At 44.2% G+C, this 15,323-nt stretch overlaps 1 protein-coding gene across 6 annotated transcripts in view; it reads right to left on the bottom strand.

Moving 5' to 3' along the window:
- The window catches only part of LOC118713948 (zinc finger protein 235), a 49,056-nt gene extending 33,849 nt beyond the window's left edge, over window positions 1-15,207 (bottom strand). The window contains exons 1-5 of one of the 6 annotated variants that reach the window (XR_006740943.1): window positions 15,105-15,187; window positions 11,486-11,537; window positions 9,838-10,000; window positions 9,725-9,766; window positions 4,036-4,162 (exon numbers count right to left, since the gene is read on the bottom strand). Coding sequence is in view for 1 of the 6 variants with exons in the window: in XM_045578176.1 (XP_045434132.1) it covers window positions 4,036-4,162; window positions 9,725-9,739 (142 nt within the window). In the remaining 5 variants the exon portion in view is untranslated. Of the gene's footprint in view, window positions 1-4,035; window positions 4,163-8,611; window positions 8,808-9,724; window positions 9,767-9,837; window positions 10,001-11,485; window positions 11,538-15,104 lie in introns of those variants that run through there. The other 5 variants (XR_006740941.1, XM_045578176.1, XR_006740942.1 and 2 more) reach the window with 5 other exon arrangements.
- Between the last annotated feature and the right edge of the window lie 116 nt (window positions 15,208-15,323).

Here is a 15,323-nt window from a genome sequence, read left to right as displayed (position 1 = left end):
CACCTGTGCTACACCTAGAATAGTTTCAGCTCAGTTGATTAGTGTCTTCCCCATTGACCAAAGGTTGTGGGGTTCCTTTCCCGGATCAGGACACATATAAGAATCAACTAATGAATGCATAAATAAGTAGGATGACAAATATCTCCCCCCACTGCTTCCTGCCTCTAAATAAATAAATCAATGTAAAAGTTTCAGAACTGTTTCTTCCATATATCACTATAAAAACAAACCCATTGGAAAATATTCAGGATTGTAATTCATTCTCTGCTCCCCCTCTCACTGTACCTAAAACTAAGGGTATATACACTGAGTGGCCAGATTATGATGATCTCTGAACGCATAATAATCTGGCTACTCAATACATATATAGGTCTGGTGCATGAATTCGTGCTTGGGTGGGTCTGGCTGGCCCAGCCAGGGGGCGAGGACATGGGCGGGTGGCCGGCCTGCCTGCTGGTCGAACTCCTGATCTAGGGGACAATTTGCATATTAGCATTTTATTATATAGGATATATACTGAGTGGTCAGATTATTATGCGTTCTGAGATTATAATAATCTGGCCACTCAGTGTAGTAATATATTGTGTTCTCTTAGCTACTTCCATGAGTTCTTTCTTTTCTCTTCAATCTGGTTATGGTATTAATTTCAAATAAATCTGAATTCATTTGTTGCATTTTTATTTTAGTTGATTATCATCCCTTTGCATTCTAATTTAATTTTTATAATGTGTTGAACTAACATATTTTCTAAAGTCCAATCTAGACAAGAAGCTATACTCAAAGAGGTGTGACTCTTTTCCACATTCCTCTCCCACTGTTACCCCCAACCCTGCCCTATAAAAACTTTGTTTTTCAATTAATCCTTCTGTGTTTCTTCTTATAAAGATAAGCAGAGATATATATATTTAGGTATTTCTTCTTCTTTACAGAAATTACAGCATACGTCCAGCCACAGTGGCTCAGTGGTTGAGTGTCAACCTATGAACCAGGAGGTCAAGGTTCAATTCCCAGACAAGGCATGTGCCAGAGTTGTAGGCATGATCCACAGTGGGTGTGCGGGAGATGTTTTCCTTCTCTCTTTCCCAAATAAATAAAAAATAAAAAATAAAAAAATAAATTATAGATTGCTATTAATGGTCTTTTGTACTTTGCTCTCTTTAGGAAAAATTTCTAGAAGTGAATTGCTAAAAAAGGGTTAATACATAGTTTTTTGTTATTTTCTTGTTTGTTTTGTTAATACATACAAGAGGGTATTTTTTTCCATTGATTTTGTTTTAGAGAGGGAGGGAGGAGGAGAGAGAGAAAAAAAGAGAGAAAGAGAGAGATCAATGTGAGAGAGGCACATCGAATTGCTGTCTCCCGCATTCATTGTGCTGGGGAGTAAACCTGTACCCAGGCATGTGGCCTTGATAGGAAATGAAACCCGCAACCTTTCTGAGCACAGGTTCTAACCATTGCGAGGATTCTAATCACTAACAGACAGTTTTGTTATATACTGTCAAATGCCCCTCATTTGTGGCTGTATCATTTTGTATTTCTATTTTGAATGTATGAAAGTTGTTTTATTTCCCACAGCTTTGCCCAAAAAATGTTTTAATTTTTTTGCCAATCTCATGGGTCAGAAATGGTATTTCAGGTACATTTAAATCAATGCCTTATTTTTAATACAACTGAACATCTACTCATATGTGCACATTCACATGTAGTTTGTATGTTATGTATATGAACATGTGTGCACACACACACACACACACACACACACACACACACACACCCCTCCTGGCTCTATCCCCTGATACCAAGAAACAAAATGACAATGACAATTCTTAACATCCAGACCTTGGTGTTAAATACCGTTCTCTAATAAAATAAGTGGTTGATTCCAGAGCTGGGGCAAAGGAAAAGATAAGCATAACAGAAGAAAGTGTTATAAGAAAACAGGGCATATTGCAAGGGCACAGGAGTCCACTTAAAAGGTTGGCCAGGTTTGGGACAATTTTAGCACCAAAACAATTATAGCAGTAAATTATAAGTCATATTAAAAAATATTTCACAAACCCCTAAAATAACAAATAAATGAACGGGGGCATCCTGCCAGGTGTAGAACATCAAGTTCTGCTAAATATGAGGGAAGTGCTAAGCCAGAACATCATAATTTTGTAACTATCGTGTAAAGACTGAAGAAGGCAAGAATCATCATTGGATGCTAAATATTAGTGTGGTCTTAAAAAATGTTGCCTTTGGCCCTAACCGGTTTGGCTCAGTGTACACAGCGTCGGCCTGCGGACTCAAGGGTCCCGGGTTCGATTCCAGTCAAGGGCATGTACCTTGGTTGTGGGCACACCCCCGGTGGGGGGTGTGCAGGAGGCAGCTGGTCGATGTTTCTCTCTCATTGATGTTCCTCACTCTCTCTCTTGCTCCCTTCCTCTCTGTAAAAAAAAATCAATAAAATATATATTTTTTAAAATGTTGCCTATGATTGCAAGAGGAAAACAGCAGTGATTTTATTGTGGAGAAACTGGTCGGTGTCTTGACGACGATCAAATTAAAATCGCCCGCACAGGATGGGGGTGTGCCTCTAGAGGTGATGCCTCTAAAGGACACTCCGCTCCCCACGCAGAGGGCCAGCCGAGAGGATCACTGGATCTCAGTAGGAGGAAAGACTAGGAAGGCTCTATCAGAATTGGAGAACAGGCAACAAAGTTCTTCCGAAACGTCACTACCATGAAAATAAAGAAATGCTGTGGAAAGGTTCTTAATTAAAGGAGGTCAAAGGGCCATGACAGCCTGACTAGATCCTAGACTAGATGTTGCTCTGGACAGAGAAAAAAACGCTATGAGAATGGGCTCTGTGCATAAAATTAAGAGCAGACATGATAGAACGGATAAAAGTATTCTGTCTGCCCTGGGGATATGCAGGAAAATCTCCTTACTTCCTCAGAATACACCGTTCAGCGAAGAATTAACCTGGCCTAAATTGCAGCGTGGTCTTTGCCCGCAGCTCTCGGGAGGCGGTCTCGAAGCCCTCGGAATGTCCTACTCAATGACAGTGTCTTTCTTAACCAGCGGCCTGGGCCAGACCAGATAGCTTAACAATGTGACTGATGGTGGGGTTTGGGCCACGTGCTATCAGCTTGATTTCCAGAGGGGCTGGAAACGAAGTAGCCACACAGGTGTCCAAGCACATATACCTGACCAAGCCCCCAGGAAACTGGGGCACCCAGGCCCGATGTACTACGCCGTGTGTGCTGTCCAACACTTCGCTCCCCTGGGAGAAGACGCTGGGGGCCTAAGCAGGAGACTCTCCTGGCCTCTGCCCCATGCATCGGCCCCTTGGCTGGCTATTTCGTTTCCAGGTACAAACCGTAACCAGGAGTGTAACAGCGGTCAGTGAGCTCTGAGGGGCTTTCCAGATAATCACCAAGCCTCGGTATTACCGGAGACCCCCTGAACTTGCAGTTGGTGTGAGAGAGTGTAGTCTTGGGGACTCCCAAACTCTACACGTACACTGAAGTATTTAGAGGTAAAGGGAGCTGGAGTATGTAAGTTACCCACAAATGGCTCAGGAAAAAAATGTTATGAACAGACATACATTTACATGTATATTCATAAACCATAAAAGATAAAGAATCTGAGCACACATGATAAAGCAAAGGTGTAAAATGTTATGTCAGGCGGATCTGGGTAAAAGCTAAGTGTGTGTTCTTATTTCCTATTTTTACTTTTGGAAATGTTCTGAAACTTTGAATTACTTACACTGTTAAAGTGAGAAACAAAATACCCCTGAAAAGTCCAGTTACTGCACGTGACTGACATCCTGAGAAACAAGACGCTGGAGCAGCTCACTAAGCTGACCTCATGGCACACCAGGGCCACCATGTCTCACTGGCCGTGCAGAGGACAGAAAAGCTTGCCTTGGTCACACGGGGGTCAATAGGACTCAGAGGACGGCGGCAGGACTCCCTGAGCTTTCAGCGGCTGAGCACACAGACACCCAGGAGCTGACACTGACTGTACACAGGGCCCCGTCCTCACCCACGGAGACCAGGTTCCGGAAGTTCTCCAGCGTCACGTCCTGGTACAGCTTCCTCTGGGCAGCGTCCAGCAGCCCCAGCTCCTCCTCCGTGAAGACCACAGCCACGTCCTGGAAGGTCACCGCCTCCTATGCACCAAACACACACAGACTATGTTTATGGAAGAGCAGCGGTGAGAGAGTCTAAATACGGTAAAGTGTTCTGGCCTCTGAGGCACCTGAGCCACGTTTAAGAAGCTGCTTTCTATTTGCCTTCCTCACGGCTAATTCCATCCATCAAAAGGGCTCGAGAAAGGAAATCCTAATCCTTAAAATTGCTGCCTTTTATAGCACAGCTCTAGGGAAGTCCCTGGAACATTGCTGCATCACAAGCAAATATTTCATTCATTTATTTTAAATTATTTTTTTAAATCTTCACCTGAGAATACATTTTCCATTGATTTTTAGAGTAAAAGGGAGAGGGAGAGAGAGAGAAACACCGATGTGAGAGAGAACATCAACTGGTTGCCTCCCCTCTCCCCCAACCAGGGCTGGGAGCCTGCAACAGAGGCACGTGCCCTTGACAGGAATCTAACCAGGAACCTTCAGTCTGCAGGCCAACGCTCTATCCACTGAGCCAGTCCGGCTAGGGCCATGAGCTAACATTTGAAATTTTACCAATAATATCACCTAATAATTGTGACATTATTGCAGCTAAAAGTCCTAATACTCCCTGTGTGACAGGCAAAATGTTTATCCTCTGAACTATAAATGAGCACATTGTGGCCCTGCCCCATTTGTCATGAGATCAGTTTAGTGAGTTGCTAATATTTTAAATTTTATCAGTAATGCTCCAGAAAAGATTTAGTTCTCCACTTAATTGTTAACTTACAGGCACCAGCCGCCTGATGGTTTAAGTATACAGACCAAACTCGGAGCCATCAGGAGTGTGCAGTGTCACGGAGCTGTGGTGCGGCCCAGCCCTGCCTGTGCTCACACTGGAAGCTCCTCATGTGCTTCTGATGCCTATACCTCAGGGCCCCGGTAATAACATGAGTGACTACAGGCAAAGCCTTAGGAACAGTGTTTGGCACACAGTAAAACCCACTAAGTGCCAGTTATTATTGTGATTGCTGTCATCCCATTTCAGGGCTGCATTGCCATTCAAGGAATTGATGGTCTAGAATAGGGGTGTCGAACTCAATCAAAGAAGGGGCCAAAATCTAAAATCCCGCCTAAATCGCGGGCCGAATGGTTTACTGAACAGTCATAAACTGTCATTGTGATGGAAACGCAGCGGAGTGCAGTGATGACAGCGCGGTGCGGGCCACATTGCAAGGCCTGGCGGGACGGATTTGGCCCGCGGGCCTTGTGTTTGACACATGTGGTCTAGAATATACTGATATATACTAATAATGCATGCTTACTTTAGTTTTAGATTATTATAGACAATTTGCAAAAAGACTCTTTCACAGAGAACTCAGTCCCTGGGAATCTGTTGATTATCTCCTTAAAATAAATCCCAAAAAGTAGAAATTGGTAATTTGAAGAATCATCTTTAAAGTTTTAAAATCTTAAACAGCAGGTTTTTTCTTCAAAAAGGTTTTTCCAGCCCTGGCCGGTTTGGCTCAGTGGATAGAGTGTCAGCCTACAGACTGAAGGGTCCTGGGTTCGATTCCAGTTGGGGCACATGCCTGGGTTGTGGGCTCAGTCCCCACTGGGGGGGCATGCAGGAGGCAGCCAATCGATGACTCTCTCTCATCATTGAAGTTTCTCTCTCTCTCCCTCTCCCTTCCTCTCTGAAATCAATTAAAAAAAAATTTAAAAGGTTTTTTCAATTTATTCTTCTTCCAAAAGAATGTAAATTCCTAAACCTCTATACCCTGGCCAACACTGGACATGAATACTTAAATAAAGAAAATTCTTGCGGAAACCGGTTTGGCTCAATGGATAGAGCGTCAGCTTGGGGACTGAAAGGTCCCGGGTTCGATTCCGGTCAAGGGCATGTACCTTGGTTGCGGGCATATCCCCAGTAGGGGGTGTACAAGAGGTAGCTGATGGATGACTCTCTCTCATCAATGTTTCTTTTCTTTTTTCTTTTTTTAAATAAATTTTTATTGTTCATATTATTACAAATGTTCCTTTCCCCCCCCCTTCTCACCCCACCCTCTGCCCTTTTCCCACCCCCCATTGTCCTCATCCATAGGTGCACAGTTTATGTTCAGTCTCTTCTCACATCCCCCTCTCCCCTTTTCCCCAAGAATAAACAGTTCACTCCCCTTCCATACCTCTGATTCTATTATATTCAACAGTTAATATTGTTCCTCAGATTTTTTTTTTTTTTAGTTTCCTTGGTTTTTAGATTCACTTGTTGATAGTTACGTATTTGTTGTTCATAATTTTTATCTTTATTTACTTTCTCTTCTGAAAGAACCCCCTTCAGCAATTCATATAATTCTGGTTTGGTGGTGATGAACTCCTTTAGCTTTTTGTTATTAGTGAAGCTCTTTATCTGACCTTCGAATCTGAGTGATAGCTTTGCTGGATAGATTATTTTTGGCTGTAGGTTCTTGCTATTCATCACCTTGAATATTTCTTGCCATTCCCTTCTGGCCTGCATGGTTTCTGATGAGAAATCAGCTGACAATCGTATAGGTGCTCCTTTACAGGTAACTACCTTCTTTGCTCTTGCTTCTTTTAATATTCTCTCTTTGTCTTTTGCTCTTGGAATCTTAATTATGATTTGTCCTCTTTGGATTCCTTTTGTTTGGAGTTCTGTGCGCTTCCTGGACTTGTAAGTCTAATTCTTTCACCAGGTGGGGAAAGTTTTCTGTCACTATTTCTTTCAGTATGTTTTCGATATCTTGCTCTCTCTCATCTTCTGGGACCCCCATAATTCTGATGTTGGTTCGCTTGAAGTTGTCCCAGAGGTTTCTTACATTATCTTCAACTTTCTGGATTCTCTGGCCTTCTTGCGTCTGTGGAGGAGTGTCTTCTGGCTCTTCATGTTCCAAATCTTTGACTTGATTCTTGCGATCTTCCATTCTGTTTTTAGGACTCCATAAAATATTTTTTATTTCAGACAATGTATTCTTTATTTCTTGTTGATCCCTTATTATTTCTAGTTGATCCCTTTTCATATCCTCATAGGTCTTGTTTATTTTATCGGCCTTTTCTAGGAGATTCTTGAACAACCTTATAAGTGTGGTTTTGAACTCTATATCCAGTCGCTTTTTGTCCTCCATTTCTTTCGTTTGTGATCTATTTGGTTTAGCCATTTTCGCAGGCAGCTTTCCTGATGGGGCGGGGTTTCAGGGTGGAGCCTACAGCCTTGGCTTCCGTCAGCCCCGCCCTATGCGACTCCTGAGACTCAGGGTCCTTCAGTACTTGTTGCGAGCGCCTCTGAGAGAAAGGTGCCCTCGATTTTCGCCTGCTGCCAAACTGTCTATGCTCTCCCCCAGTGAGTCCGATATTGGGGTTCAGTTCAGTTGGTAGTGGGATTGGAGGTGGCGTTCAGAGCAGTCTGGAGCCCCTGTCTCCTTCCCGTCAGGGCGATCCTGCGGCACAGCCGGCCGGCCCTTCTCTGCGCGCAGTGTGCGCGCCTCTGGGACCTCCTTTTGCCGCTTCCCCGGAGTCCCGCCTTACAGCCCGGCTCCCTATGGATGAGCCTGGGTCCCCGGGGTCTGGCCTAGAATTGGGGTTCAGAGCAGTTGGAGCTGGGCCCAGCACAGTCGGAGCTTTTCTCTCCTTCCCGCTTGGGACCACCAGCCAGGCACTTGGCCTCCCTCCTCTCCGGCTCTGTCCTCTCCGCACGCCGTGTGTCTCCGTACCTTGGGCTTTTACAGCTCCTCCGCGCTTCCTTCTGGTTTTCTCCTTGCTTCTCGTTGTAGAATTTCCAGTCAGTCGACTTTCCTGTAGTTCTGGGTAATGTCCATTTTATATTTTAGTTGTATTTTGTTGAAATTGTTGTGTGCGGCTGCGGCTAGTTGCCTACCCGAGCAGCCATCTTGGATTCTCTCTTCATCAATGTTTCTAACTCTCTATCTCTCTCCCTTCCTCTCTGTACAAAATCAATAAAATATATTTTTTTTAAAATTCTTTGATAATATCAGAAGTAAATTTGGGGAGTAAGAAGCAGTCATTTCATAACATTTTCACAAAATTGATTAGTAATGAAGATCATTCTCTTTTCATTTATTTGCTGGTCATCTCTAGTTCTTGTTTTGTAATAATGCTAATTTTGGGGCCATTAAGGCCTTTTTGTCCATGTTTGCTATAAATATTTTTCACTTTACTTTGCTATTTGTCTTGTAACTTTTTGCTATAGGGAAACTTAAAGATCTGTTTTCTTTAATTTTCACTCAAGGGTGTTTTTATTGATTTTTAGAGAGTGGAATGGAGAGACAGGGAGAAAGAAGCATCGACATGAGAAACAGTAATCGGCTGCTTCCTATGTGCCCTTACAGGGGACGGAACCCACAATCTAGGTATGTGCCCTGACCAGGAATCAAACCCGCAACCTTCTGGTGCGCAGGACGACGCTCCAAACAAATGGGCCACCTGGCCAGGGCAGGAAAGTTACATTTTTTCAACAGAGACCTGTTCAATTCTGCATTTCTGGCTGGAGCTCCAAACATCACAAATTCAGGTCTTGGTCTCTGAATGAGAACTGTGGGTGGTTTTAAAAGTTTCTGCTTCTCTTTATGCCAATCAGTATGTCTGATACTCTTGGTCCGGATGAGAAAGGCTTTGGGGTGGGCCGGATGCTTATCTTCTGTAAGAACCCGAGGAGGACCTGAACATACATGAACCTCTTGTTCATGATAACAGTACAGACAATTCCAAGTCCTCATCAATGCAGGTGGAAAGTACCTACATCCTATACTATGACTAAAGTCTTTAAATTAAGTACCTATATTACTCTAATAAAATAAATTAATATATGAATGATGAAACACATAAAGGCATGCAAGCAGACATACACAGAGATAGCCTCAGGTCCTTCCAAGGGGGAAAGGATCTAGCTAGCTCCTTTTGTATGAGAACATCTAACATTATTTTTTTCTGAGGTCAGCTTCATTCAGTGTGATCCTGTGGGACAAAACCATTTTTAGGTAATCTTTTCACAAACTACCTCAGGGGCAAAAAAAACAACAACACACAATACATGCTTTTTAGTTTTAAGTCCCTGAAACATAAGGACAAATTATATTAGAATTCTCTCAGAATTACTTTTTTTAGTGAGGATTATATGTAGAAAACTGATACTGCTGTGGAAAACTGCAGGAATCCTCAAGAACTTAAAAATTTGTGAATGGGAAATAGTTAAGAGTGGGGGGATAGAACATTCTATGTGCTATAATTTTAAATGAAAATAAAAACCCTATTCAAAATTGTATCTATTATTTCAAGTACAGTTATGATTGTACATACAAATGGCTGTGGCGGGGTTGAGGGAAGATGATTTGTAAGCAGGGTAATAGCTTGTGGATTTTTCTTTTCTTTTTTTTTAATTGCTAGCCTTTTTTATACTATTATTTGTGAAATAAAATGATTAAGAAAATTTTCAAGTGAAACAAAAAAAGCATGCCTTATAAATGGTATTAAATGTCTAGTGTCATTCTTTCTACTGATCAAGGAAGAAAAAAAAGGTATCCACACACAGAGAAACGAAATAACCTGCTAAGTGACAGAAATAAAAATGCCACTCACCTGGAACTTGGTCATTTTCTCCTTCTTTTCCTAGGGGAAGGCAGAACAAGGTAAGAAAGAAGCCATGGGAGAAAGGGAAATAGATCTTAGTGCAAACTGGAAAAGGTTGCCCGTTCCCCCAGGCCGACACTGCCACATGCACCTTAGCAGGCAGAGTGTGCTGGATTCCAGCTACCATTAGCTATTCGGAAGGATGCCTGAGTGCATGAGACAGCCTCCACGCTGTACCCAGAAGTCCGAACCCAACCTGTGGCTCCTGAGGGATTCTTTCTGATCCTGAGAAATGTGGGAAAGGAGAAGTGGAGGAATGTACTAGTTAAAAGTGGGCTCTGCCCTGGTCGGTGTGGCTCAAGGGTAGAGCATGGACCTGCAACCAGGAGGTCATGATTCTCTTGTAGTCAAGGCGCATGCCCACGTTGCCAGCTTGATCCCCAGTGGCGGGCATGCAGGAGGCAGCTGATCAATGATTCTCTCTCATCTTTGATGTTTCTCTCTCCCTCTCCCTCTCCTTTCCTCTCTAAAGTCAATAAAAATATATTAATAAAAAAAATAAAAAGTGGACTCTATTGCCCTAGACAGCATTTCCCAATGGTTAGAGCATCAGCCCAAGAACTTAAGGGTCTTGGGTTCGATTCTGCTCAAGGACACGTAGCTGGGTTGCTGGTTCCACACCCTGGTTGGACAGGTGCAGGAGAAAACCAATTAATGAGGCTCTCACATGGATGTTTCTCTTTCCCCTCTCCCCTGCCCTCTTCCTTTCACTCTCTCTAAAATTAATGGGGAAAATATCCTCCAGTGGATATTTTCAACAACAAAAATGGACTCTTGTTGACAATTCCTCTTTAGATCTGACATTGCTGTATATTGGCTTTACATTTACTATGTATTGACACTGCTACGGATATTTAAATAATGGTTAAATTAATAAACCGCTCTATGCTTCATGTCTGTGATCCATGATATTAGGATAATGGCACCAACATTATGACTGTTGATAGGAACATATGTGTGAGTAGAGGATCTCAGCCATGGAGGAAAACATGCCAATGTTTCCTATTTTCCTGTAGCTGCCGAATACTACTCTGCCTCATAAAGCTGTCCTTGCAATTGTGTCTTGTAAGACATCTAGGTGGCAGGGATCTGGCTTCTTACTTAATAATTTGGTTTGTGGCCTGAGTAATAACACATGTTTAAACACTGAGACCATCCTTTAAAAGATTTAGTGGTTGGTGAATATACTTCCTAACGCAGGAAGAGGCTCAAATAGTACCCCCTCTTCCCACAAGGATATCATGAGAGATGTAAAAAGTCCCTGATGCTACGACATTTTTCATCTCTGAAAAGTGTTGGCTCAGCGCTCAATCCCTGGAAGGACTTGGAAACCAGGAGTTAAATTTCTTGGGTTCTTCCTCAAAATAATTCAATGTTCTCAACAGATATTTACTTTATTTACTGTTCCCAGGCAATGACAAGATCTAAAAACAAAGAACTAAAAAAACGGGCTACAAATAAGGCAGAACCTTTTATTTGTTTCTATTATTTTTATTTTTTATTGATTTCAGAGAAGAAGGGAGAGATAGAGACAGAAACATCAATGATGAGAGAGAATCATTGATTGGCTGCCTCCTGCACGTCCCACACTGGGGATCAAACCCGAAACCTGGGTATGAGCCCTGACTGGGAATGTATGCATTACTACTAAGAACAGATATTAACTTGGCCACACAATTAGCAACAAAAGAGTTGTTTTCTTTCACTTACCCAACATTTATGGATCACCTTCTAAAAGGGATATAAATCCCAGATCCAGAGCCTAGGGTGAGAGAACAATGAGATAATTAGCAATTATACCACACACTGATGGATGAGAGGAGAGGTTAAGGAGGGTCCTTTGAGAGAACATGGAAAGGGCCCTCAAACCGGTTCAATTCCAGATCAGGGCCCATGCCCAGGTTGTGGGTTCAATCCCCAGTAGGAGGCGTGCAGGAGGCGAGGCAGCAAATCGATGTTTTCTTCTCTCCTCCTTCCTCTGAAATCCATAATTTAAAAAAAAAAAAAAAAAAAAAAAAAAAGGTTCTGACCAGCCGGTGTGACTGAGTGGCAACCCATGAACCAAGGGGTTACCAGACTGATTCCTGGTCAGGGCCCATGCCCAGGTTGTGTGTTTGAGCCCCAGGGGAGGTGTGCAGGAGGTAGTCAATAGAGGTTTCTATCTCTCCGTCCCTCTCCCTTCCCTTCTTTCTAAAAAAATAAATATATTAAAAAAATTTTTTTAAAGAATGTGATTGACAAAAAATGGGTGCTGTTTCCTTTTTTTAAAAAATGGTTCAGTCTGACATGAACCATTTTTTAAAAAAAGGATATTTCAGAAACTGAACTGCAGGCCCTTCATGCCAGCTGTCCTTTGAGAACCTACTCTAACTGCAAACCCTCGCCAACCGTGTACTTCGCGCTGGCACATCCCCAGCACCAGAAAAACTGTCTGTGTGGAAGGAGAGAAATAGGAAACACAGAGCCCTCGCTGGCTTGGCTCAGTGGACAGAGCATCGGCCTGTGGACTGAAAAGTCCCGGGTTTGATTCCCGGTCAAGGGCACATGCCTGGGTGGCGGGCTTGATCCCCAGTGCAGAAGGCAGCCAATCAGTGATCCTCTCTCATCATTGATGTTTCTCTCTCCCTCTCACTCTTCCTTCCTCTCTGAAATCAATAAAAATATATTTTAATTAAAAAAAGAAACCAAGAGCCACAAGACACAGACAAGTCCAACTGGGTCCGAGAAAACAACATTCCTCACCATCCTTCGCTGAAGTATGACACTCTTGTGCCCCTTCACCTTCTCAAGCACCATTCTCCAAGCTGCAAAGACTGAACACCTTTAGAGTAGCTGCCAGCACAGCCTTTTCTTGCTTGGTCTCTAGATCCTCCCTTCCTCCAGTTGATGGACAGATATAAACCCCACTGGCGGCCAGACATTCCTGAGCTCTGAACCACCAATCAGCACCTGCCAAATACCCTAAGCCCCGCCCCCCATACCTAAGTCCCTAGGTCCCTAATCACCAATCAGCGTGTGCTGAGTGCCCTAAGCCCCGCCCCCTATCCTTAAAGGTGCTTGTACCCGGGCCCTCGCTCTCTTCCGCCCCTCTCTCTGGAAGCAGCTGGCAGGGGGACTCTTCCCTCCAACAAAGCCTGTGTCCTGCCATCCTGGTCTCTGGCCCCCTCTCTATTTCATCTTTCATAAACGAAGTATGATAATCCATTTTTAACAATGACGGCAATAAATCAATCACTACCATACTGACTCAACGTTGGGGATTTGCTTTAAAATGCCGAAACATGAAAATTTGTAGGGGAGGGGTTGATACAAGACTGGCATGTTGCCGGGACTGGTTTAGCTCAATGGATAGAGCGTCGGCTTAGGGACTGAAGGGTCCCGGGTTCGATTCCAGTCAAGGGCATGTACTTGGTTGTGGGCATGTCCCCGGTGGGGGGTGTGCAAGAGGCAGCTGATCAATGACTCTCATCGATGTTTCTAACTATCTCTCTCCCTTCCTCTCTGTACAAAATCAATAAAATATAAAAAAAAAAAAAAAAAAAAGACTGGCATGTTAACCAGGGTTGAATTTCATTATTTTATTATTACATTTGGCTATGATTGTAAATTTCCATGGTAAAAACTTAAAGGGAACACCTATGATACATATTTTGTAAAACTTAAGTAAAAATCCAAAAATCTATGGAACAGGAAAACATTAAAGTATTACTATTATATCTGTATCCTGTGGTCCTGAATAATTAAATCTTTTTCTTTATACTTTGTGTATTTTTTTCATTCTTTAAAATGTGCGATCCTGCCCTGACCGGTTTGGCTCAGTGGATGGAGCGTCGGCCTGCGGACTTGAGGGTCCCGGGTTCGGTTCCGGTTGGGGCATGTGCCTTGGTTGTTGTAGGCACATACCCATTGGGGAGTGTGCAGGAGGCAGTTGGTCGATGTTTCTCTCTCATCGATGTTTCTAGCTTTCTGTCCCTCTCCCTTCCTCTCTGTGAAGGATCAATAAAATATATTTATAAATAAATAAATAAATAAAATGTGCAATAATTTCTATAATCAGAATTTGAACTATAATTTCAAATAAAGTATAATTAAATTGTAGATAAGGAAAGAGAAAAGTCATAAAAAAAATAAACTCAGAGCACACCGACACAGCTTTCATGGCGCTCTATAAAAATCCAAAACATGCCTTCTCAAGCAGATACTAAACATGTTAAGAACTAAGACAACAGATGGGAACTGCCTCAGCTCCAATCCCAGCTCAGCATCTCACTGTGAATTAGGACAAACAGCTTATGTCTCCGTTTCCTCATCTTTAACAGAAGGCCAGCAGTACCCTCGCACCCCACTGGGCTCTTGTGAAGGATTAAATGTCAATGCATAGGGGTCCCGGCCTCCTCTCCGCAGCCTTTTTTGAAAGGGTCCAGGCTAGGATGGCAAAGGGGCGGAGAGAAATGAGAACTGAATCATCAGCTCCCCTAACCCATGATCAGTGGACACCCCCGACCACAGCCAGGCGCGACGCTCTCCAAAACATTAAAGTGAAAAGCACAATTAGAAATCCGGGTACTGCCCAAACCGTTTTTGGCTCAGTGGCTAGAGCATCGGCCTAAGGACTGAAAGGTCCAGGGTTCGATTCTGGTCAAGGGAATGTACCTTGGTTGCCGGCACATCCCCGGTAGGGGGTGTGCAAGAGGCAGCTGATCGATGCTTCTCTCTCATCGATGTTTCTAACTCTCTATCCCTCTCTCTTCCTCTCTGTAAAAAAATCAATAAAATATATATATATAAATTTTTTTAAATAAAGAAAATAAAAGAAATCCGGGTCCTGCCCGCTTCCTTCAGAGATGAGAGATGAGAGCGGGGCCAGGGGGCGCCGGACCCATCCCGGGCTCACACCGGCGTTCGGGGAGCTCGGCGCCAGAAATGACAACGGGATGGACCCCGAAAGACAGGCTCCCGGTCTTTCCCTTCGACGCTCTCATCGAAGGCAGACACACTAACACCAGCTTAAAGAGGAGAGGCAGTCAGAGACATTAAGGTTATCATTTCGCTAGGCAGGGGCGGCGCCGGCCGGAGGTGGGGGAAACGGTGCGGGGCAAGGACGGAGCCCGGGAGGCCCTGCATCCCAGCCAGGCACCCGGGCGGGGATGCGCGAACGGCCCCGCCGCCCCCTGGGCTCATTCAGAGGGAACACAGCCCGCCCGTGGCCGCAGGCGGCTCTCTTCCTCCTCGCGGCGGCGGCCCGCTCTGCTCTCCGCCGGCCCACAGCCGAGCGCAGGGAGGTCGGCGAGGGCGCGGGAAAGGCTCACGCGGGGAGGTGAGGGCTCACCTTTCCGAGAGGCAGGAAGGCCGCGGCCTCGAGTACCTGGGGCGGAAGTGACTCTGCCCACAGAGGCCTCCTGGACTACGCTTCCCAGAATTCCCTACGGGAGCTGGACCGCAGCCTCAGCCTCCCGGAGCGGAAATCATCCAGCTACGGTGTTCCCAGACTACACTTCCCAGAATTCCCGACGGGAGCTGGACCGCAGCCTCAGCCTCCCGGAGCGGA

The sequence above is a fragment of the Pipistrellus kuhlii genome, unplaced genomic scaffold (assembly GCF_014108245.1).
Source record: "Pipistrellus kuhlii isolate mPipKuh1 unplaced genomic scaffold, mPipKuh1.p scaffold_m20_p_90, whole genome shotgun sequence".
NCBI lineage: Eukaryota > Metazoa > Chordata > Mammalia > Chiroptera > Vespertilionidae > Pipistrellus > Pipistrellus kuhlii.
Note: the sequence above shows the minus strand (reverse complement) of the source record. Positions and strands in the feature narration are given on the sequence as shown.